General features: G+C 50.8%; 2 protein-coding genes across 7 annotated transcripts; one reads left to right on the forward strand and one right to left on the reverse strand.

The window, feature by feature from the left end:
• The first annotated feature begins 252 nt into the window (after positions 1-252).
• On the forward strand, positions 253-11,940 carry ZBTB5 (zinc finger and BTB domain containing 5). 5 transcript variants are annotated; one of them, XM_075931243.2, is made up of 2 exons: positions 253-385; positions 6,724-11,940. In XM_075931243.2, exon 2 carries the CDS (start codon positions 6,728-6,730, stop codon positions 8,753-8,755), a length of 2,028 nt encoding a protein of 675 aa, XP_075787358.1. In that variant the 5' UTR covers positions 253-385; positions 6,724-6,727; the 3' UTR covers positions 8,756-11,940. The 5 variants fall into 5 exon arrangements, with proteins under 5 accessions (XP_075787358.1, XP_006122436.1, XP_006122434.1 ...); XM_006122374.5 differs by lacking the exon at positions 253-385 and adding an exon at positions 923-1,543; XM_006122372.5 differs by lacking the exon at positions 253-385 and adding an exon at positions 1,555-6,590.
• A 4,461-nt stretch (positions 11,941-16,401) lies between these two features.
• On the reverse strand, positions 16,402-24,087 carry GRHPR (glyoxylate and hydroxypyruvate reductase). Of its 2 annotated transcripts, XM_075931247.2 has the most exons (9): positions 23,930-24,087; positions 22,535-22,665; positions 21,708-21,780; positions 21,004-21,120; positions 20,218-20,306; positions 18,746-18,850; positions 17,615-17,750; positions 16,948-17,078; positions 16,402-16,666 (listed from the first exon to the last, which is right to left on the reverse strand). In XM_075931247.2, the coding sequence occupies exons 1-9, from the start codon at positions 23,992-23,994 to the stop codon at positions 16,545-16,547; spliced, it is 969 nt and encodes a 322-aa protein (XP_075787362.2). In that variant the 5' UTR covers positions 23,995-24,087; the 3' UTR covers positions 16,402-16,544. The 2 variants fall into 2 exon arrangements, with proteins under 2 accessions (XP_075787362.2, XP_075787363.2); XM_075931248.2 differs by lacking the exon at positions 18,746-18,850.
• Positions 24,088-24,499: the final 412 nt, after the last annotated feature.

The following is a 24,499-nucleotide window of genomic DNA, read 5'->3' on the forward strand; positions in this document are numbered from 1 at the left end:
CGGCAGAGGGCGCTCGAGAGCCTGGGCCTGGATTGAAAACACATTCTGATTGGTTCTTGGAGGGCCTGTCCAATCAGCAAAGGGCTTGTTGATAGACGTGCTCAGCAAACGGGTGGCCGATTGGCTAAGCCGACACCTCAAAGCGGGAAGGGCAACGAACGGAGCCCTATGATTGGCTAGGAGTTTCGCATCCCAGGAAGCCCCCCCCCGCCTCCTCCGCTGATTGGCCGCGGAGTGATGGCGTCATTTCCTGCTGCCGGCGAGGCCGTCGCAGTGTCCGGAGCGGCGGGGGGAGGAGAGCGCAGCGCGCTGGCGAGGGAGCGGCCGGGGCCGACGAGGACGGGCCGGCCCGCCCGGAGCCGCGGGAGGCGGGGGCGCGGCGCGGGTGAGGCGGGCCCGGGCGGCGCGCGGCGGGGAGGGCGGCGGTTTGTTCTCGGGGCGGGGGGGGGGCCGTGCGCATGCGCCGGGGCCTGGGAGGCGGCGAGAGGCGAGTCTCGAGCGCTAGACAGGCGGGGCGGGGCCTCGGCCGGCGGGTGAGTGACAGCTGGGGGGGGCTCGCGCTGGCACCTGCCCCCCCTCCGCGGGGACCGCCCTGCCCGCAGCCCCCCCCCCATCGCATGCGGACTCTTGGTGACCTGGCGCCCGGAGACCGCACCGCGGCGGGGGAGGGGCGCTGCAGCGAGACCCCCCTTGGCTGGGGACCCCGAGCAATGAGTGCGGGGGGGGGGTGACAATCACCCCGGCTAGGACCTGCCCTGTGCCTGGCAGCCGCCCCCCCTCTGCGCTGTGCCGCCCCCGCGCAGAATGACTCTTGCTGGAGGGGCGCAGCACGTCCCCCCCCCCCATTAGTGTGCGTACAGCAGCCGTGTGCTGGGGAGGGGGCCGAGAGTGGCAGGGCTCGGGGCTGGGGCAGAGCTTTGAGGTGCAGGGCTCGGGGCTGGGGCAGAAGGTGGGATGCAGAAGTCTGAGGAGGAGTCTGGGGCCAGGGGAGAGGTGCCAGGTTCAGGCTGTCCCTGGGCTACTGCAACCACCAACCCTGTCTTAGCTCTCCCTCCCTCCCTCCCTCCTCCGCCTTTCCCTCACAACCTCCTAGGAAACTCCCACAGACCTAATACAGTAATAAGGCTGCCAGTTTGATTGTGTAGATATTGCTCCTCCTCATCTGGTGGAGCATTATGTTGATAGTGTTTTTGGCAGGGTAAAGGTGACACAATACAGGAGGTGGGGTTCCCTTACTTTATTTCCATGCTTTTAAGGTGTTCAGATGGGTGGAGTATGTCGAAAGGCAGCCTTAGCTGTCACTAAACTAAGATTTTTGTTTAACCAGGATATAGCTTTAGGACTAGTGACCTATTTAGCTCTTTGCTTAAAGAGTTAATTCACTGAACACCAGCTTCCTGGAAAACTTTTCTCCCTGGCTTATTTTAATAAAATAAAACAAAGATTGAGGGATGAAAGAGAGAAAACAGCATTCTTGATTTTTACAGAACTATAGGTCCTGTTTGTAATCTTTGTTTGGATCAGTACTTTTAGTAGTGATCAGGTATGTCCAAAAGGATAACTGGTATAATAATGTTGATTTTTTTTTTTAATTCTCACATTGCTACTTTTATTGCTATGCCCAGAGCCAAATTGTGATTAAAACCTATTTGTTAGCTCTCGGCTTTTGCAAACAGCCATTCTTTTAAGTTGACTTCTGTCATTCTTAAAAAACCAGATCTTACACTTGATCTTAGCCTGCAAGAGGCATTAAAATAAAAACATTACTTTTTTCATGTATGTATTTTAAGTTGATCCTGAAACAAGTATTCATCCATTGGGAATCTTTCAGATTAGCTTTGTGGTTTTTTGAAACTTCAGGCTTGCCTGGTGAGGTCAAATTCCTTTTACCCGTCTTTGGTTTAGAAGTGACGTCTGTAAAGCTCAATACCTGATATTTATTGCCTATATCAAAATAAATTGTTTCCTCATTTATAATGGAATGCATGTATCCGGAATTTTGTACACACACAATGAGTGTGCATAGCGCATGACTCTGTATGCATTTGAGACTATTCAAGTGTGTGATTTGAGTAAACTAAATTAGAAACTTGTCTCAAATTGTATTCCTTTTCCAAGATGCATGTTTCCGTGATTTGCCAGTCCTCTTAGCTCAGGGGTGGGCAATAATTTTTGACTGGGGGCCACTTCAGAAATGTTTGAAGTGGCGGGGCCGGGAGACTCCTGTGCTTCCTCACCTACAAATCCTGATTGATCTGGGGATGGAGGAGCACGCAAAGTCTTTGACCCCTCAGAGAGAACTCCTAGCTGTTCTGAACAGATGGCCAGTCCCTCTAGGCACCCATGCCCCTGGCAGTGGGAGGAGATTTCATGTGGTGCCCCCAGGTCAATCAGGGCCTGTGGAGGGGGAGCATATGAAGTCTCTCGTGCCCTGCCCTGCAAGGGAGCTCTGCACTTAAGAGTCAGCAACCAGCTGAGCAGTAGCTGGTGGTTAACTTTAAGTGTGGAGCCCCTTGCAGGGCAGAAGGAGACTTCCCCGGACTTTCCCCCTGACCACAGGCCCTAATTGGCCTGGGAGTGAGGGATGTGGCAGGGCCTCCGCAGGCCAGATTAACTTGTTTGGCAGGCTGTATCCCGCCCACAGAGGCCCTTTTGCCCACCCCTGTCTTAGCTGGTACTATAGGCTCTGGTAACCTGCAATAATATTACTATTGATTTGATTGTTTAAGAAACCTCCCCTGTTATCATCTTAATCAGAAAGGTACAAATAGTGGAAAAATTACATTTTTTTTTTAGGCAAGGGTCAGACTATGGCATGCTGAATAATTGTTTAACTTTACAATTGTATTAATGGAATTTAAATCCCAAATCTTAACTCTACTTGTCTTGTTGAGCAACGTTCCAGTTGCTCAAACGTGCAACGCTGTTTGTGTCCTGAGCTAGAAGGACCAGAAAGGTCAGTGGAAAAAGTATTTGCAGAGAAAATAGAGCCTTGCTATTAAGGTTAGTTAAGTGTTTTTCTCCTGAATCTTACTACCATTCTCCCCTTGTTTGCATATGAGTTGGGAGAATTCCAGGGTTAATACTGTAGTGAAAAGCTCACTGACCAACACCACTGCTGAGATGGCTGAGGATACTGGGATTTCTGTCCCTAGGTTCTGTTTCATAGAGTTCAGTGCCAGAAGGGACCATTGTGATCATCTAGTCTGTGGCCTGTGCTATATGGGGGTGAGAAATTCCTCAAAATAATTCATAGAGCATGTGCTTTAGAAAATAAGTTTGAGGCTCTCTGGATAGTTGATTGTAGAGATGTCTTGGTCTCCAGGTTCTGTAAGCTTGGAACCTTCTTTTCCATCAAGTGTTTGGTGCTCTACTTTTTCCTTCCATCTCCTTTTTGGTGAGGTCAACTCATCTCCTCCTTAAGACAATTCCAGTATCTGCCTCCTCTGCTTGGGAGAACTGCAGCAGTAGCAAAAAGATTTAGATGATTTCACTTCTACCTACAAAGTTCTGAATAGCAACTGCGAAGCTCACGAGTCTTAACTTTGAGCTGCTGCTGCTTGGGAAAGCAATATACATCTATCTGCTTTCAAGATTAAACTAGATGGGTTTATGAAGGGGATGGTTTGATGAGATAACATGATCTTGGTATCTAATTGACCATTCATTATCAGTGGGAAATAGGTCAATGGAGGGATGATAGGAGTTGCTATAGGGAACTTTCTGGGTGTCTGGTTGGTGAGTCTTGCCCACATGCTCAGGGTTTAGCTGATCGCCATATTTGGGGTCGGAAAGGAATTTTCCTCCAGGGTAGATTGGCAGAGGCCCTGGAGGTTTTTCGCCTTCCTCTGTAGCATGGGGCACAGATCACAGCTGGAGGATTTTCTGCATCTGGGGCCTTCAAAGTATTTGAAGGCTTCAATATCTGAGATATAGGGGAGAGGATTATTCTAGGGGGGGTGGGTGAGATTCCGTGGCCTGTACTGTGCAGGGGGTCAGACTAGATGATCATAATGGTTCCTCATAGACTTTAAGGTCAGAAGGGACATCAGCCTTGAACAGTAGAGCAGTCTATAGATGAACAAAGACAGCGGTACGTTTGTTTGGAGGGCTAGATGTTGAAATGAAAGCTTACATTCTGAAGAAAGTAGTGGCTTAGAATCCATGTTTGAGACTTCCTGATGCTAGAAGGCTTCTTTAATCTGTTAGTGCCCAGAGGTCCCAAATGAGATCCAAGCTCTTGGTGTATGTATGTACATAGCAGGCAAGACATGAATTGAATAGTTTGCAGTCTAAATAAGCATGGATGGAAATGGTGGCAAAAGGAAATATTATGCCCATTTTACTGATGGAAAACTTGGGCATGAAGTTAAGTGGGTTGACAAGGTCACACAAGAAATCTGTGGCAGAGTGGAGTGTTGACCCTTCCCACACATCTAAGTCATGATTGGTTCCTTAACCACACAGCCATGCTTACTCTTCCTCTATTTTTGCCTTTGGCATTGTACATGAAATTCCTTGTTCAGTTTAATTATAGATACTTGTAAGAAGGTTAAGGGTGCAAAGACGAGCATACAAAAGCTAGGAAATGCCAGGATAGGGTTGTCTGTGTAATCTTTCTTTGGTCCCCTTATGTATATGCATTGATAATCTTTGATTATATATGTACTTCCCCTTTCCCACACAGCGTCCCTACCCTTTTCACTAGTTGGGTAGTTATTCAGTATTTCGTCTTATCTTCCTGATTCAGTATATTATGAGTGTGACTTAATTAACACCAATGAACATGGCATTAATGATATCACAGGCGAAATAGATCTTGTCAAAGTAACTTGTTTTTTTTTTTTAAAAAAAAAGACAAGCTTGGTTGTTTTTGTATTCTAGTATGTAGGAGCCCTAGTCAGAAGTGGGTCTGGCCCACGAAAGCTCATCACCTAATAAACCATCTTGTTAGTCTTTAAAGTGCTACGAGACTGCTTTTTTTTGTTTGTTTTCCCATTGTGATAGGCATCGTATAAACACATGTAATAGATTTCGGTAAGGTATTGGACTTGGTGCCTTGTGAACTTTTGATTGGGAAACTAGACCTAGAACAATATAAAATGGACATGGTACATATTAAATAGCTAATAGGTTAGGATTGGTTCTCAGCCCTATGGAAGTAAAACCATGACTCCTAAAGTTTGAAGATGACCCAAAGATTGAGACCATTAAATAATGGAGAGGTGATTGAAACAGAACAATATAGATCACTTAGTCAGCTGGGAGTAAGCAAATAATGTTTCATTGTGACCAGATGTTCAGACCACACATCTTGGAGCAAAGAGTGCTTAAGGATGAGGAATTCTATCTTGTGAAGTTCTTATTATGGAGACACGCAAAGGAGCTGAATTGTGTAACCTTAATTTTAGCATTTCCTAATTTGAGTGCTTGATTGCAGCTTTTATATTTTTCTAATGTGAATCTTATGTGACTTCCTATATTTTTTTTTTTAAAATTTGGGTCCACACGATACCATTTAAATACATGCACTGATCCTCCAATTGGATGAGGATTGGGATTTGGACTTTTATATCCAGCACAGTCCTCTACCACTTGAGTTAGTGGAGTAATGGCAGTGGTTGTAAATAAACCATTATCTTTGGTGATAGATAGCAGAGGAATGCAGACACAAAAAACTCTTGGGTTAAATTCCAGGTTTGGTAAGGTAGTGTTACATAGTGGTTGTAGATCCTTCTGTCTATTCCCCGTCTCCCATCTGCCCCTTTGTCTCTTCTGTCCAATCCACCTGGTTCTTATTTCCACATCTCCTGACTTTCTTCCTGTCCTCTGACTCAGGCAACACCTCTACTTATTCCTCACCTCTCTGCATTTTGGATGGCAGCTTCCTCCACCTTGCTTCCTGGGTGCCAGCATTGAGGCCATTGAGAACCCAGGCAAAACAGGTTCCCTAATCTCAGATTTGTTGGCTGCCCGCAGGGGCAATTTCAGGGAAAGAGCTAGCCTGGAGTATACTCAGTAAAGGTGGGATCCTCAGAGAATTGAACTGCCACATTCAGTCTTTGTCCATGTGCTGACCGAGATTTTGTAGAGCATGGCCATGCTTGGGTGAATTTTTACTGGCACTTCAAGAAGCACATCTCTAACCTTCTCGCTCTGTTTTCCCCAACAATGTCACACCCTTTCTTCTAAGTATATGGAGGCGCTAAAGCTTTTCAGTGAAATGGTTGCAATAACTTCCTTAGTATTGGGAAACAACATATTTTCTCCTAATCTCGTTCTCAAACTGCTGACCTGTTTCGGCAAACGCTTTCCAACAAAATTTAGCCCAAGGGAGACACTTGGCATGGAAATCTCCATCTGAAAGATCAAAATGTTGTGAAGTTCTAAGCAACCAAAAGTGGGGTTTTTATAATGTAAGGTATTAGACACTTTAACTATAGTTTGCGTTAATTACTCCAATATGCACAATACTTAGCTGGGAGCTACATTAGAGTAAATCCTGAAAAAGTAAGGGAGTCTAGCAGAAGCTGCAGTTATCCTATGCTCCTTCACAACATTGCCAACATAAATAATACAGTAATGTGGTGGTAAGTAAAAGATCAGTTATTGATAGTTTGCTTCTGAACCACTTGTCTTCAAATTGTATACCTTGGCTCACTGTGATATAAATATAACTTCAGCCATTTTTGTCTTACATCATTTTCCTCTTTTATTTTGTAGGATCATGGATTTTCCAGGACACTTTGAGCAAATCTTTCAACAGCTAAACTACCAGCGTCTTCATGGTCAACTTTGTGACTGTGTCATTGTGGTGGGGAACAGGCACTTCAAAGCCCATCGCTCTGTTTTGGCAGCATGCAGCACACATTTTCGAGCTCTGTTTACTGTAGCAGAGGGAGACCAAACCATGAACATGATCCAGCTGGACAGTGAGGTAGTGACAGCAGAGGCCTTTGCTGCTCTGATTGACATGATGTACACCTCCACACTCATGCTTGGAGAGAGCAATGTTATGGATGTCTTGCTGGCAGCTTCTCACTTACATTTGAACTCTGTTGTTAAAGCTTGTAAGCACTACCTTACGACGAGGACTCTGCCGATGTCACCACCTAGCGACAGAGTTCAAGAACAAAATGCACGCATGCAAAGATCTTTCATGCTTCAGCAGCTTGGACTGAGTATTGTGAGCTCTGCATTGAATTCCACCCAGAACACAGAGGAGCAGCAAAATACGATGAGCTCATCCATGAGAAGTAACATAGAGCAGCGCACGACTTTTCCCATGCGGCGCCTCCACAAGCGTAAACAGTCTTCTGAAGACCGGGCCAGGCAGCGAATCAGGCCTGCCATCGACGAGTCCATCATTTCAGATGTTGCCCCAGAGAGCGGCCAGTCAGTAGTCCATTCCCGGGAAGAATTTTTTTCACCAGATTCTCTGAAGATTGTGGACAATTCCAAAGCTGATGTTGTTGCTGATACCCAAGAGGATAATACCATTATGTTTGATCAGTCTTTTGGTGCCCAAGAAGATGCCCAAGTACCCAGCCAGTCTGACAACAGTGGAGGAAACATTTCACAAATGTCCATGGCATCTCAAGCAACACAAGTGGAGACAAGCTTTGACCAGGAAGCGGTGTCTGAGAAAAATAACTTTCAGTGTGAAAACGCAGAGATCAGCCTCAATGAAAAAGAACACATGCGGGTGGTGGTTAAATCTGAGCCCTTGAGTTCCCCAGAGCCTCAAGATGAAGTGAGCGATGTCACTTCCCAAGCAGAAGGCAGCGAGTCTGTTGAAGTAGAAGGAGGAGTAGTGAGTGCAGAAAAGATAGAACTGAGTCCTGAAAGTAGCGATCGCAGCTTTTCTGACCCCCAATCTAGTACCGATAGGGTTGGTGACATCCATATTTTGGAGGTGTCAAATAACCTGGAACACAAGTCTACTTTCAGTATCTCAAATTTCCTAAATAAGAGCCGAGGTGGCAATTTTGGTGCTAATCAAAATGACGACAACATTCCAAACACAACCAGTGATTGCCGAATGGATGGAGATGCCTCTTATTTAATGAGCCCCGAGTCTGGGCCTAATAACGGTCATTCCTCTGCTACTATCTCTCATGTGGAGAATCCATTCAATGAACCTGCAGACTCTCACTTTGTCAGGCCTATGCAGGATGTAATGGGGATTCCTTGTGTACAGACTTCTGGGTACCGGGCAGCGGAACAGTTTGGGATGGACTTTCCAAGGTCCGGCTTGGGACTACACTCTTTGTCTAGGGCAATGATGGGCTCTCCAAGGGGCGGAGCTAGTAGTTTTCCTGGCTACCGTCGCATAGCCCCCAAAATGCCTGTTGTGACCTCTGTTAGGAGCTCCCAAATGCAAGATAGTCCATCTAATTCCCAGCTGATAATGAATGGGAGCACGTCCTCTTTTGAAAATGGACATCCTTCCCAGCCTGGGCCACCGCAGTTGACTAGGGCATCTGCTGATGTTCTTTCAAAATGTAAGAAGGCCTTATCTGAGCACAATGTCTTGGTTGTAGAAGGTGCTCGCAAATATGCCTGTAAAATCTGCTGCAAGACTTTCTTGACCTTAACAGACTGTAAGAAGCACATCCGTGTGCACACAGGAGAAAAGCCTTATGCCTGTTTAAAGTGTGGCAAACGGTTTAGCCAGTCCAGCCATTTGTATAAACATTCCAAAACTACCTGTCTGCGGTGGCAGAGCAGCAACCTACCCAGCACTTTGCTTTAATCCTCCCCCCCAAGCCCATATAAATCATGCCAATACAAATTGTAAGAACATGGACTAGCTTGTGTCTGGAATATTAACACTATCGCAGGATAAGAAGCTGCCCTTGTAGTAAACACTTACGTGTGATTGTGCCACACATATAGAAAGTCTTGGTCCTGTAAAATGGGGATCATACCATACCTACCTCACAGGGGTGTTGTGAGGCCTAAACAACTGTCTGGAAGCGCTTTGGGATTCTCTGAAGGAGGCACTGTAGAAGTATTAAATATTATGTAAATGCAGGTCTTGGGCTCATAGGGCTACAGTCCCTAAAACCAAGTAGCTCCTTTGCCGGGGGGGGGGGGGGGGGGGGGGGGGGGGGGAGCGGGAGGGGAGGAAGAGCTAGGATGGAAAGGGTGAAAATGTAGCCAGCTCCTAATCATGTTACAGTAGCATGTTTCAAGGATGAGAAACTGAAGTACAAACTTTTTTTTAGGCATTTTTGTAAAATTGTGAAAGTGTTTAAATAACTTGTAAAGTAAGTTGATCCATGATGTGTGTGAACAGAAATGCAAAGAGCTCTCTACTGTTACTAATGCAGATTGCATATCCTTAAAGAACAATAATCTTGGATGTACCCGTCTACCCAAAATGCTTTAAAACGTTAATTATGAAATTAGTTGTAGAGCGGCGATGGGCATCCTAGGCCAGTGAGTGGGCCTCGAGTAGCCCGCCATCATCTCAGTGGGCTCCAAGGTTGTCCTGACCAAGAGGGTCTCCCGGCAGAGAGCAGCTTGTCCACCTAGAATGAGCAGGGTGCGCCGATTGAACTGTAGCAGCACTTCGGATGCGGAGGGAGCACCCGGCTCTCAGTAACTGTGCAGTCAGCACTCACCTCGCTTCATGTGCCCATGCGTGCCACTTTAGTAATAGCAGTAGAAAAAACCTATACGGTCAGAACCCAGCAGAATCTGGCAATGCCATGCTCGGGCAATGGTAAAGAAAGGCCACACACGGAGCCCTAGTAGGCTGCACTCAGCCCTGGGGGAGCACCCTGCGGCCCATTGTTGTAGAAGGTTCTGAATGTATTTTTGGCTGTTTTCCTGTGATGGACACTGTAACAAAGGTGCTTACCTGGAGTCCAAGACAAGTAACGTTTGGACTGTTAGATATATGTGTGTATATAGTTTGAATACAGCGAGCTCTCCTAGGTGTTCCACCATTTTTTCTGTAAAGACTTGTAATGAGTGGTAAGTGACGTACTGGTCCTGTATGTGCTATCTTAGCAGTATTTTAACCAACTTGTATTTCATATGTTAAAATTCCATATACATAGATGTCTGAAAAGAGCTTGTTATTGTCTACTTTATTTTAAATGGGAGATATGATTTGTGGTGGCTTCTCTTATTGTGTAAGATAGTCTCTTACCCTTTCCAGATGCTGACAGTCAATCTGATCCAAGTTATTGTGTAAGCAGACTATCCTTTTCTGATGCTCTTATCTTCAGGCATTTTAATTTCCTTCTCCATACACTTATTGTCCTCTCAACCATGGATTACTTTGATCTGAGGAAGAGTGAGGAATGAGAGAGCCTGTCTTGCCATATTCATATGCCTCTCGGTATAAAATGTTGCAGTTGACTCTAATTTTTCAATTTAGAGAAGTATATGTGTATTTTCCCACAAGTAAAAATCCACCACAAATTTAATTTAAAAAAAGCACTGTACACCTTGTAAAAACAAGTTCAGTAATCTGTTTCCAGTGAATCACAGAATCTTATTTTAATTTCCTCCTCTTTGATATCATTGTAACAAATACTCTTTGCAGTTGAGGGTGTTGATTTTTTTTTTTCTTTAATGTATACGAACTAACTCTTGGAGTTCAGCAAACTAGGTTTCTATTAACATTTTGGAGCACTTCTCCTGACCATTGTTGTTCTGTTTTGCAGAATTTTGGTCAGTGTGTCTGTCATAATCAGAAGAGAGATCATGAGCATCTAATATTGCTGCTGCTGTGGATTAGCTAACTTTACAACTTCCACATTGTCAGTGTATGTAGCCAACGCATTCTGTGTACTTTTACTGTTGGAGTTGAATCAAATGTATGCTGTTTTTTAACACAGATGTTGAACTCCTGAAAAAACTTGGATTTATCTGAATGAAAGCTGAAAATTAAACCCTTATTCCTCAGTTCTGTAGCTAGTCTAGTATTTAGTGACTGAGACAGTTGGAGAGGGGGAACTAACAATCATGGTCAGTTCCAAAGGAGCCAGGGCGCTATGTATGAAACAGTATCTGCCTGAGAGAGAGAAAATGCCTATGGTCTGTTAACATTTGATTTGCAGTTTAAGCTCCTAAGGTAAGCAGAAACATGAACTGTTATGAATGACATTCAGTTCTTTAAAACCCTCATAGGCCCTTGACTGTTGGGTTTTTTTTAAAGGCACCAAGGCCCTGTGCCAAGTTTATGAAGAGCATTAGAAAATGTTGCATTTTATGATAATCATCTTGACGTAAAGAGACTAATAGCATTGAACTAATCAGTCTCACTGCAGCTTCATTAAAACTGGATCACCAATACAATACACTATTTTCTAATTTAATCTCGTGTTGCTGTGCTGCCTTTGTGCTAATCTCTCACCTTTCCAGTTTTGTTCCAAAACTATTTTTTATTTTCCAGCCGTTTATCTAGCCTCTGTCTCTAAAACCCTCCCATGCACAGGAAGAAAGTGAAGATGTGGAGGGGATGATTAATGCACTTAATTTTAAGAATGAATAGGAACATGTAAATGAACCCTATATTGAATTGTACTTCTGGATCCGTTTTTACAACAAGGCCATAGGTAATAAGGGAGGGCTGCTCTCTTCAGAAACAACAATAAAGGAAGAAAAAAATAGATGTGACAAACAATTTTCAGTTTATCAAATTGTAGTGTATAGCAGGATATATGTTATCTTCAGTAACCCATGTCTGCTTTCTTGGTCTTCCTATATGAAGCAATATCTCAGAATAACAATTACTGCTGAGCTAACCCACCCTGTACAATGAGCAATAGCTAATCACCAAACCTCATAACTGCAAAAATAGCCTCACCCCACCTCTGTTCAGACTTACTAGCCAAGCACTATCGTGCCATCTCATGTGAAGCTATCAGTATGTTTAGAGTTGAGATGCATCTGAAAATAAACACAACATTTTTGTGCTGATGTGCCTGATTTGATTTAATTAACCCTGACTGGCATGCTGGGAGTTTGCAGTGGGTCTACCAGTCAGTGTGTTGGCCTGGGTGGAGTTGAAGGCATTGGGTATGACTGACAACATGATCAGGAACCGGCCCCACTGAAGGCTCTGTGTGTCTGTACCTTACTGCCACAGTTGGGGGTTGTAGGTGTGCCTGAACACAAGCCCTCCAGTAATAAAGTGGGAGCGGGGTTGGCAGAGCACTCTGTGGGAAGGCCTGAGGACTCTAAATTAGGACAGTTTTGGAACAATTTCAGTGACTTTCCTGCTGTGCTGCAAAACCCAGCTGGGGGCTCTCGGAGAAGGTGGCTGGTCTGAGTCCTAGAAAAGGAAGTGTCTGCAAGGTGGGTGTTCTCACGGAAGCGATTGCTTGTATTGCTAATGCCGTGCTAGGCTATGGCGACACTCGCAGCTTCTTGTGCAAGAAATATGCAAATGAGGCTAAGCATGGAATAGCGCTGAGCCTCATGCCTAATGAGCCGCCATTTTTGCAGAAGAGGCTCGCGCCAAAGGAGCTGTCTGTACAACTGCACATAATCAGTGTAGCGGCATTGCAAGAGGGGGCAGCGTAGACAGCTCCTTCTGGCGTAAAAGCCTCTTCTGCAAAAATGGTGGGGTGGGACCCTTAGCTCATCACTAACTAAAAAGTAAATACAGCTCTGTACATGCATAACTGCACTCGGCGGCGGCGTGGGACACGATGCCCCTTGTTACCACCTCTCCTACGGCAGAGAATGCTGCCGAAAGTAAATACCTGCACATGCGGCGCGAAGAGCCTTTCGGGCGCAGAAACAATTCCCCAGTGCCCCGTCTGAATTGCTGCTCTCCAGCTGAGGCTTGGCCCTTGCACTGCCTCACTGTTAGAAGAGTAACCCTTCCGGGCTCGCGCGCGCTCAGCCACCAGCATGGAAAGCCAGCCCTAGGCACCTACACGAGTGCTATACACAGCTGTCCATGGACAGACAGGGCAACACCTACTTACCCTCCCAGCCCTGCCACTCCACCCTCCCTCCAAAAGGGGCTTGGACTTTCAGGGGCCTGCTGGAATCATAGAATCATAGAATAATAGGACTGGAAGGGACCTCGAGAGGTCATCGAGTCCAGCCCCCCGCCCTCAAGGCAGGATCAAGCTCCGTCTACACCATCCCTGACAGATGTCTATCTAACCTGTTCTTAAATATCTCCAGAGAGGGAGATTCCACCACCTCCCTTGGCAATTTATTCCAATATTTGACCACCCTGACAGTTAGGAATTTTTTCCTAATGTCCAATCTAAACCTCCCCTGCTGCACTTTAAGCCCATTACTCCTTGTCCTGTCCTCAGAAACCAAGAGGAACAAATTTTCGCCTTCCTCCTTGTGACACCCTTTTAGATATTTGAAAACCGCTATCATGTCCCCCCTTAATCTTCTTTTTTCCAAACTAAACAAGCCCAGTTCATGAAGCCTGGCTTCATAGGTCATGTTCTCTAGACCTTTAATCATTCTTGTCGCTCTTCTCTGTACCCTTTCCAATTTCTCCACATCTTTCTTGAAATGTGGCGCCCAGAACTGGACACAGTACTCCAGCTGAGGCCTAACTAGTGCAGAGTAGAGCGGCAGAATGACTTCACGAGTTTTGCTTACAACACACCTGTTGATACAACCTAGAATCATATTTGCTTTTTTTGCAACAGCATCACACTGTTGACTCATATTCAACTTGTGGTCCACTATGACCCCTAGATCCCTTTCCGCCATGCTCCTTCCTAGACAGTCGCTTCCCATCTTGTATGTATGGAACTGATTGTTCCTTCCTAAGTGGAGCACTTTGCATTTCTCTTTATTAAACCTCATCCTGTTTACCTCTGACCATTTCTCTAACTTGCTACGGTCATTTTGAATTATGTCCCTATCCTCCAAAGAAGTCGCAACCCCACCCAGTTTGGTATCATCTGCAAACTTAATAAGAGTACTCTCTATCCCAATATCTACATCATTGATGAAGATATTGAATAGTACGGGTCCCAAAACAGACCCTTGAGGAACTCCACTTGTTATCCCTTTCCAGCAGGATTTAGAACCGTTAACAACAACTCTCTGACTACGGTTATCCAGCCAATTATGCACCCACCTTATCGTGGCCCTATCTAAGTTATATTTGCCTAGTTTATCAATAAGAATATCATGCGAGACCGTATCAAATGCCTTACTAAAGTCTAGGTATATGACATCCACCGCTTCTCCCTTATCCACAAGGCTCGTTATCTTATCAAAGAAAGCTATCAGATTAGTTTGGCATGACTTGTTCTTCACAAACCCATGCTGGCTATTCCCTATCACTTTATTACTTTCCAAGTGTTTGCATACGATTTCCTTAATTACCTGCTCCATTATCTTCCCTGGGACAGACGTTAAACTGACCGGTCTATAATTTCCTGGGTTGTTCTTATTCCCCTTTTTATAGATGGGCACAATATTTGCCCTTTTCCAGTCTTCTGGAATCTCCCCTGTCTGCCATGATTTTTCAAAGATCATAGCTAAAGGCTCAGATACCTCCTCTATCAGCTCCTTGAGTATCCTGGGATGCATTTCATCAGGACCTGGTGACTTGCTGACATCTAACTTTCCTAAGTGATTTTTAACTTGTTCTTTATGTATCCTATCTTCTAAACTTACCCTCTCTCTGCTTGTATTCACTACGTTAGGCACACCTCCAGACTTCTCGGTGAAGACCGAAACAAAGAAGTCATTGAGCATCTCCGCCATTTCCAAGTTCCCTGTTACTGCTTCTCCCTCCTCGCTAAGCAGTGGGCCTACCCTGTCCTTGGTCTTCCTCTTGCTTTTAATGTATTTATAAAAGGTCTTCTTGTTTCCCTTTATGCCTGTAGCTAGTTTGATCTCATTTTGTGCCTTTGCCTTTCTAATCTTGCCCCTGCATTCCCGTGTTGCTTGCCTATATTCATCCTTTGTTAGTTGTCCTAGTTTCCATTTTTTATATGACTCCTTTTTTATTTTGAGATCGTGCAAGATCTCCTTGTTAAGCCAAGCTGGTCTTTTGCCATATTTTCTATCTTTCCTACACAGCGGAATTGTTTGCTTTTGGGCCCTTAACAACGTCCCTTTGAAATACTTCCAACTCTCCTCAGTTGTTTTTCCCTTCAGTCTTGCTTCCCATGGGACCTTACCTACAAGTTCTCTGAGCTTATCAAAATCTGCCTTCCTGAAATCCATAACCTCAATTGTGCTGGTCTCCCTTCTACCTTTCCTTAAGATCATGAACTCTATTATTTCGTGATCACTGTCCCCTATACTGTCTTCCACTTTCAAGTTCTCAACTAGTTCCTCCCTATTTGTTAAAACCAAATCCAGAACAGCTTCTCCTCTGGTAGCTTTTTCAACCTTCTGAAACAGAAAGTTGTCTCCAATGCAGTCCAGAAACTTATTGGATAGCCTGTGCCTCGCTGTGTTAGTTTCCCAACATATGTCTGGATAGTTGAAGTCTCCCATCACCACCAAATCTTGGGCTTTGGATAGTTTTGTTAATTGTTTAAAAAAGGCCTCATCCACCTCTTCCACCTGGCTAGGTGGCCTGTAATAGACTCCTAGCATGATATCACCTTCGTTTTTTACCCCTTTTAGCTTAACCCAGAGACTCTCTACACGGCTATCTCCTACGTTCATCTCCACTTCAGTCCAAGTGTGTACATTTTTAATATACAAGGCAACCCCTCCTCCCTTTTTTCCCTGTCTGTCCTTCCTGAGCAAGCCGTACCCTTCCATACCAATATTCCAATCATGCGTCCCATCCCACCAGGTTTCTGTAATACCAATGATATCATAGTTGTATTTATTGGTTAGCAATTCCAGTTCTTCCTGCTTATTACCCATACTTCTCGCATTTGTATATAGGCATCTAAGATACTGATTTGATCTTGCCTCCCTGTTGTGCCCTGGCCCTCCTTTCTCCTTGCCATTATAGGCCGTAATCCCCCCCATTTCCAACCCATCTCCCAGTCCCGCACATGGACTAGCTCATCATTCCCACAGTGGAGAATCGACATGTACCAGCCTGGGTGTCTCCCGGCCCCACTGGTGCTGAGCAAGCAAACCAGGTTTGACCTGGCCAGACCCCTACCCCCTGCCCGCTCCTGCACCCTCCCCTCCCAGGCTGGACACCTATCCCCGAGCCTGCTCTCCTCCTCCCTACCCCTGGCCAGACACCTACTCCCAGCCACTCCTACAGCCTCCCCTGTGGCCAGACAATTACCCCCTGCAGCAGGCAGGGGTCTTGCTGGGTGAGGATGAAGGAGCGGTCAGGGAGTAGATGTCTAGCCGGAGGGGGGGGTGGAGGGGTGCTGCTCTGTCCCCCCCACCCCCCCAATCCGGGGTGTTCTCTCGCAGTAGCACAGTGCGCAGACTGCCCCCCAATCACCACAAGGCAGCGTGTTACACCAGCCTGCTTTAATCAGTTCTACATGCTGCGAGGCACCAGCAGCAGCTTTGCCACAGGCTGCGTCGTCCTGCTGCTCTGGGCGCTGCGGCCGCTCCAAGGCCGGGCCCTGCCGAGCCAGCGCTGTCCCGGGCTCTCGTCACAGCTGGAGCTCACTGGGCAGGCGTTCCCCCCTCAGGCCAGCCAGGAGGTTGTGCGCGGCCTGCACGGCCATGGCGCTCCGGGTGGCAAAGGTGGCGCTTCCAATGTGAGGCAGAATCACTGGCCGGGGAGAGAAGACGGATGTCAGAGCGTGCCTCGAGCCCACGCACAGGGCTCCCCCTCTGCCTGGCTGGGAGCACCCCACACAGGAACCAGTGCTTTCCCCTGCCCTGCCTGGGACTGTTAGCCCCTCGCCTCAACCCCGTGCCAGGCCCGGAGCACGCCGCGCTCCCCCACCCTGAACCCCCTCGACACGAGCCCCCTGCGCGAGCCTCTGCAAGGCCGGGCAGGGAGAGAGGGGAGCACGGGGTGGGGGGGCAGGGGCAGAGATGGCGGCTCACCGCAGTTCTTCAGGGACAGCAGCGGGTGGTCTGTAGGCAGCGGCTCCGGGCTTGTGACATCCAGACCAGCCGCGGCAATCTGGCCACTCGCCAACGCCTGGTGCAGGTCTTCCTGGTTCACCACGGCTCCCCTAGGACACAGTGAAGGGCTGGAGGAACTGGGTGCTGCGCCGCGCAAGCCAGACACGCGGGGACACAGACACTGCCCCCGCGCCACCTGACCCACTCGCGTGCTCTCCGGAGCAGCTCACCCTGCAGGGCCCCAGGCTGGACAGGCCACGCCAGAGGCCACGCCACATACGGGGGCGCTCTGCCACGCGCCATCGCAGCACTCCCTGCGCCCAGCTACCAGCCGGCGCAGCTCGGCCCGCTGCAGCCCAACCCCCAGAGACTGAGTTGTGGTAAGCATGGGTCTGACCTGGCCAATCCCTGGGGGCCCGTCAGTGATGGGGCCACCCCATTCCCAGCCCAGAGAACGGCCCCTGGAGGCGCCCGCCACACAGCGAAAGCCCTCCCACCCGTGGGAACAGCCCCAGCCGCTGCCTAAGGGAGGGCCCAAGATGGCGCCCATGGGGCTTTGCAAGCGCCAATGATCCCAGCAGTATCTCGCGTACCCGTTTCCCCTCACCAGCCAGTCCGGCTACAGCGGGCGGGGCAGGGCTCTCACCGGCTCGTGTTGATAAACACGGACGTCTTCTTCATGCGGCCGAAGAAGTCCTTGTTGCACATTCCTTCGGTGCCCGGAGTTAAGGAACAGGTGACCACAACGAAGTCCGACTCCTCCGCCAGCTTGGCCAGTGGGACTGAGGGAAAAACCCAAAGCCCAAACACACATCATGCCTTTCCTTGGCCGGCCTAGTTTGTGTTCACTAGTTGGGGAACTATCCCATGGCTATTAAACAGCCGTTAGTCAGTGCCTAGTGCTTCTGGGAGACCTTGCTAGCCCCCCACCCCACGACCGGGACAGACCACAGGGACTAAACCAAAAACCAACCTAGGGACAAGGTGCCATACTTTAAAGGACTTGAAACAAATAAATACTAGACAAGGTTTCATCAGCCAACAGAAGAAACGTACACGTGCCTAGCAAGTCAGTCTTTCACTCCAGAGCCGGGTGCATTGCACATGCGTGGGGGGCGGTACATGTTAGATGGCAAAATAGTACCCTCCTAATCAAAGCGCTGGGAATTCTGCCAGGCCTGGAAGGCAGGACTCTTTCCGCTTTCCTCCAAAGAAGGGAGGAGCGGAATCTGGAGAATTCACCGGAATTTGCAAAGAAAAAAAACTGACCCAACAGAAACCGATTTTTGTGGAGCCATTTACGTTGTCGAGTGACAGCTGGACAAGAGCGCAGGACTTGGAGGACAAAGTGCACGCAGGGGCGTGATCGTGCGCAAGGCACCGTGCAGAGAGGGGCCTTTAGTACAGGCAGGGAAACAGTCACGTGAGCTCAGAGGTGAATATGTCTGCCGAGAGATTCACTTGGGAGTTGACAGTTATTTCTAAGAGATCTGGGATGAAATCTTGCCCCCCCCTTCCCCCCCCCAGTCAACGGAGCCCAGACTACACCCAGGGCAGTGTCTCCCCTTGCAATCAGTAATCTACGAAACGTGTTTGTGCTCGACGTTCCAGCACCGGCCCTGCTCTCCAGCCAGCACTGCTAGCTTGGCCGTGAGGAATCCTAGTATCCCTGGACAAAAGCTTCCCTGCCCAACTCTTTGTTCCGTTTGTTATTCGACAGGCCAGAGGAAAGTTTTGCTTCCAGAGGGGCCTTTCCAGTGTCACGTAGGTCTCTTACCAAACTGGGCTTGAAACTCCACGGCGCGCTCTGGTTTGGGGCGGGTTCCCGTATACAGAAATGTCTTGACCCCAAACGGCTTTAGACGGCGTGCCACTGCCTGCCCTAGAAAGGAGAGGCCAGGTCTCTGTACACGGAGCTTGCGGGGCTACACCACGAACCCTGCAGCCCGACAGCCCAAAGCAAGGTCCTTGCTCCTGCGTCTCGCAAGCAGGCACAGCCACGGTGCACTCAGCTGCCACGAGACCTGCCCCGGCAGAAGAGATCGCTCCCAGGCCCCCAGCTAGAACTCTCCCTGAGGTTTGGGAGGCAACGTGCCCTCGTCCGCTCTGTCGGAACGCAACGCATTTTTGACTGGCAAGGCAGCCGCAGCAAGGGGAATGCTGGGACGTTACATCTGAAGCAAAGTTCAGGCGAGAAAATCCGAGGGAGGAAGAAAAATCCACTGGACTTTGTTTGGGGTATTTGTTTAACTGAGATGCAGCAAGAGAAAGTCCAGTTTGCTTTAGGAGCCTGATAAGGTGGAAACGGGTGAATGTTTGACAGCTGAGGGTCTAAGCCGGATGGCAGCTGCCCCCGGATTGGTAGAAGGGAGAGATGGATTCCTGCTTAGTCAGCTGCTGGCACCTGGGGGGAGCGACCCATGAGCCACGGGTCTGAATGTCCTCAGAACTCTCTGTCCTTTACAGCTCTCTCGATGTAGTTTGCAGCCGTGGTGAGTATGCCCAGCCTGCTCCCATGGGGCACGGACACGCAGAAGCGCCAGCGTAACCACCCACAAAGGCACTCGCGAACGCCCCACCTCACGGGCAAGAGCAGAAACGTCTGCTCAGCAAAAGCACGAGTAACCACAGGCACTGCAATTTACAGCCAGGAGTCCTCAGATTCTGCGACTAATGAGCTGGAGAATTTGAGTCATGGGTCGTTCCCTACTGGAAAAGGGGCTTGGATGCTCGCACACAAAAAACAGAGGCAAGGAGAGGAAAGTTTCTGGCTGTGATAAAACCGAGGCTACATCTCCACTTGCCAGAGGACTGATGCTCTGGCGATTGATCCTCTGGGGTTTGATTTAGTGGGTCTAGCTAAGACAGGCTAAATCAAATGCTGAGGGCACCCTGTTTGCACGGGCACACCTCACTGTCACAGGAAGCAAGGGAAGTGGAAGTTATCAAAGCTACAGACAGTACACAGTGAGACACAAACATCTCCTTAAGTGCTGACGTACATGATCTCAATCAAACATTCTGTCCTATGGGGCAGTTGTACAACCGTGCCATGAGCACAGGGTCTGAGTGACGACAGCCGGCCTGTACCAGTTCTGCTTTCCTGTGCTCAGGGGGAGAAGTGCTAGCTGTGAACGGTCTCCTCTTGGATTAAATCTCTCTCTCACATACCCACGTTGGCAGGTCAGTCAGCAGGGCTCCATCACGGGGGTAAATACTAGCACAGATGTGCACAATGCTGCCGCTTACCTATTCTCCCCAGCCCCACGATGCCAACGGTGCTACCGGACAGCCCGTACCCACACAGCCACAGAGGTTTCCACGTGGTCCAGCCACCACTGCACAAGGAAGTGAAACACGAACGGGTCAGCCAGATTCCACCTCCCAGGCTGGCGGCAGGCTGGCCAGGGCCCCAACGAATCCCGAGAGGAACAACGCCGTGGAAACCCACGGGCCACAAGCAGCCGGCTGGAAACGCCTTAGCGCCTGAGACGCAGAAACGACCAGGCAGGAGCGGCGCGAACGTGCCACGACAGGCTCCGGAACGTTCCGACTCTGAGTCGCCGTTAGCACTAATTAAAGCAGCCTCAAGACGGATCTGACGTGTGTCCCACTCCCCACAGCCCCCGGGCACGCGGAACAGACTCCGTGCAGTGAACCCTGGGCATGCCCCCAACGTGCGTCCAGCCGCTCTCTTGTGGCCAGCACAATGCACGGGGCGGTTTCACCTACTGTAAGGCCCCTCTATATGGCCAGACCACGGCTAGCTCAAGGGCTGCCCAAGCACAGTTATGCCTTAGATCGAGGGCTTATCCTGCCCCTTAACTGTTTTAACTGCATTTAGCTCACTGGGCTCAGGAGGCTGATCTCAGCTAGCCCAGTGCGAATCCACAGGCACTGCAGCCGTTTAACCCCCTCTCGTTACTGTGGCGGGCTCGGGTTCAGGACAGATCGATCGCACAGGGCCTGGAGAGACTCCGGAGCCACGCGGACCCGGCACAGCTCGGAATCCAGCCCTCCCTTGGAAATACTCACTTCTTCACTTCCTCCACCGCCTCTGGCAGCCGGCGACACGCGGCTAAGAGCAGAGCCACCGACAGCTCGGCCGTGGCGTCCGTCAGGATGTCTGGGATGTAGCCCACACGGATTCCGCTGCAATACACACACGGCATTTCGGCCCGCAGGTGTTAACACACAACACGCACGTTGGTTTATATTTGGCTGAAACCCCCGTTTAATTCTGCTGGGCATTTTCTCTGCCCCAGTTCTCACCCCACCAGCTTAGCCAAGCACCCCGCACACAATAATCAATCATCCCGCCTCACAACACTGCCAGGAGCTCGGGCAGGGCTCTTACTCCCATTGCACAGGCGGGGACACGAGCACAGGTCACGGTTTAAAAGTTACGTAGCTGCACAAAGACGCAGCCAGGTGCTAAACGGGATCCTTGAAAAATCTGGCCCTTACGCGCCGATCCTCAAGGTATTTAGGCTCCACTGAAATAAGTGGGAGTTAGGAACATTTATTCCTTTGAGGATCTGACCCTACGTGGCTTTCCCAGAGCTGACATTTCCCAAGCCCCAAAGGCTCCCCCCCCAGACGATCCCCTCCTCCCCCAGACGACCCATCCGTTGTTCCAACTAGTGTGCCTGCTTCTTTCGCCCACGCCAGTGGAGAAAGCAGGGGAAGGACGTGCATGCCACAGTCAAGGGTCAGCACGCAAAGGAGCAAATAAATACCGCTTTTTGATTTCATCGAGAGCCAGATGGTCAACCCCCACAGACAGCGTGCTGATTATTTTAAGGTTGGGCCCTGCAAAACAGGAAGACAGCCCTCACAACCTGCAGCTCAAGAGCAGAGAAACACGACAATGGGACAACGCAAGGGTCACAGTGTCTTACAGCGACTGGCTCGTTACTGTCTGAACCTTCGCACTCTACCTCAGTGACCAGAAACACCCGACAGGCTGGGACTGAAGCGAATTAGCAAAAACACCACACCCCTTTCTCTGGTAGCTGACTAGGGACGCTTGACAGGGCTTTGCACCTAGTCAAGTTCATTGCTTTTCCCCCTCACAGCTGGTCAGTCTTCTCCTTCGCTGAGCATCACAGCGGTCTGCCACGGTGACCACTATGCCCATATGGTCTGACTTCCTGTTTCCAGGCCAGGGAACAGCAGCGAGGCATTTCTGCCCCAAGCGCGTAACTTCTGGAGAACTAGGACAGATTTATTCTTTAACAAAACCCCTTGGGGAACTCTGCCCTACGCAGAGAGGTTTCTTCTAGCAGGGAAAACACAAGCACGCCAAGGGGCCCGGCTGCGAATGCTGGCTGCTGGTGTTCATGGCACGCGGCGGTTCTGGCCAGCGGGAAGCCAGACACGCTGCGTCATGTCTTACAACTGCGGGGGAGCCAGACGCGGAGGGTTCACATCAACGGCACCAAAGGGAGGCTCAGCCAAAGTGCTTCGCAGGGGCCGGAGGGCAGGAGCTGGGACTGAGCTCTGGCAGCCCAGACACAAAGGACGAGCCAGGGCCACACACGAGAGGGCTGCCGCCCATCCCCACCTGCTGCGTCGAGGACCTCTTTGTCGATCCGGTCCGACAGGAGACAGAGCAGCCCGTGCTTCCCAGCCACGCCCGCCAGCAGTTCTGCGCGGGGGACCGGCTCGTCCGAATCCCACTGCTGGATGCTGCAGCTACAGGGACAAGGAAAGCCACCATCGCTTCGCAGCCCCCTTCAAGCCAGCGCTCCGACTGCCATTGGGATGGGCTTGCCACGGGAAATCAACTGGGACTGGGAAGCGCTGCTGGTCTTAGGCAGGGGGACGAGGGTCCCCCCTTCTCCTCCCTTGGGGATTTCCTTTCCGCAGCCCAGGAGGGTGGCGCCTCATTGCTCAAACCCAGCCGTGGCCCCAGCCACACAAGCCACCCGTGACCTGGCACGAGGAAGGCCCCGCACCTTCTGCCAACAACGGCAGCCGCGGCAGGAGAAAGAACAGTGGCGGGCTCTCCCCGGCTCGGAGCAACGAACATTCCTCCTCCGGCAGGGAGCGGACAGGCACGGCCACGTGAACGCCACAGTCTGCACCCTTGGAGCAGCAGGTGAGCTCCGCCAGCGCTCCCAGCTTGCTCCAAGCACCAAAGCCAGGCCCCCGCCCTCTCTGAGGAGCCTGGCTGCTGGTTTACTTGCTCTGTTCACTCTCCCAGGCTGCTCTTTGCTGCTCTCGGGCTGCCCCAGCCTGCTCCACGAGCACATCCCTGCAAATGTGGGGGGGCTGCAACTGCACATTGCGGAGGGCACGCCAGGCCTTCTGCACACGCAGCCCCTGCACTGCGGGGGTGGGGGCACTGCATGTCCATAATGCCAGCCCTGGGCCTGGCCCTGGCCCTTTGCCTTGCACAGACACAGCTGGGCGGGGAGGGGCGCCCAGCAGCCGCCTCCTGCTCCACCGAAGCGAATGGCAAAACTCCCAGCGATCCCCTGGTGCAAAGCAGCCAGCACAGACCGGGCCCTGAGCGGTGCCAGCTGGGAGCGGGGGCCGGGGCCACACACGGCTCAGTTCTGGGCATTGGACCTTGTGCCCGAGGACGGGAGGCCCGGCCCAGGCCGGCGAACGCTTCAAGAGTCTCTTCGAGGGGGGGGGGCTGGGAAGCCTCCAGGGGAGTCCGGCGCCTAACGCCCCGCGACGGGCTAAGGGATTTAGGAGCCAGCGGCGCGTGGCTGCTTTAAGGGCGGGTGCAGCAGCTGGGCTCCGCCTGGCAGATCCCTCGCCCCAGCGGGCCGCGGGCCCGGGAAGGGGACCCTGCGCCCCGGGCCCCGAGCGAGCGAGCGCGGAGGCCGGACGCCAGCCCCGCTCCCCAGCCTGCCCGCGCCCGCGGCTGCAGCCTCCGCGGGGCCGGGCCAGGACCGCGCGGCGCTGCGGGTCCCCCCCCGGGAGCGCGGCTCCCCGCCCCGCTTACGCGCCGGCCTGGGCCAGGGCCGCCAGCCCCTCGCGGGGCAGCCGCCGGCTGACGAACACCTCCATCCGCCCGGCTCCGCAGCGCCGCCCGCCCGCTCCGGAGAACAAGGGCCGAGCAGCCCGGGGGTGGCACCCACGGGACCCGCCCCCAGCTCCCGGGGTGCACCTTGCCCGGGCGGGCCGGCTGGAGCCGGGTCCCAGCCCCACGCTGGGCTACCCCCGAGCCGGGCCCTGGCCCCCCATCGCCCCGTGTGCGCCAGGCCCAGCTCCCCTCCCTGCCCCTCCAGCGCGGGAGGAACCGACCTCAGCCTGGAGCAGCCCCCGGGGCGGGGCGGGTCGAACCGGCCTCTGCGGACCTAGCTCAGGGCTGAGCTCGCTCCTGGCACATCAGTCCGACGCCTGCTTCCATGGGGGGCACGCTGGGCCCTGAACCGCCGCCCTAAGGAACCCGTCTAACCACCGAGCGCACCAGCCGGCGGGGGGGGACCGCAGGGGCTGATCGGGTCACTCAGCTGGCCGGTCACACCCCCGCCACGCGGCCCTGCTCCCCAGAAAGCCCCCCAGGAGCAGG

This window comes from Pelodiscus sinensis, chromosome 6, assembly GCF_052426305.1.
Source record: "Pelodiscus sinensis isolate ZL-2025 chromosome 6, ASM5242630v1, whole genome shotgun sequence".
Taxonomy (NCBI): domain Eukaryota; kingdom Metazoa; phylum Chordata; order Testudines; family Trionychidae; genus Pelodiscus; species Pelodiscus sinensis.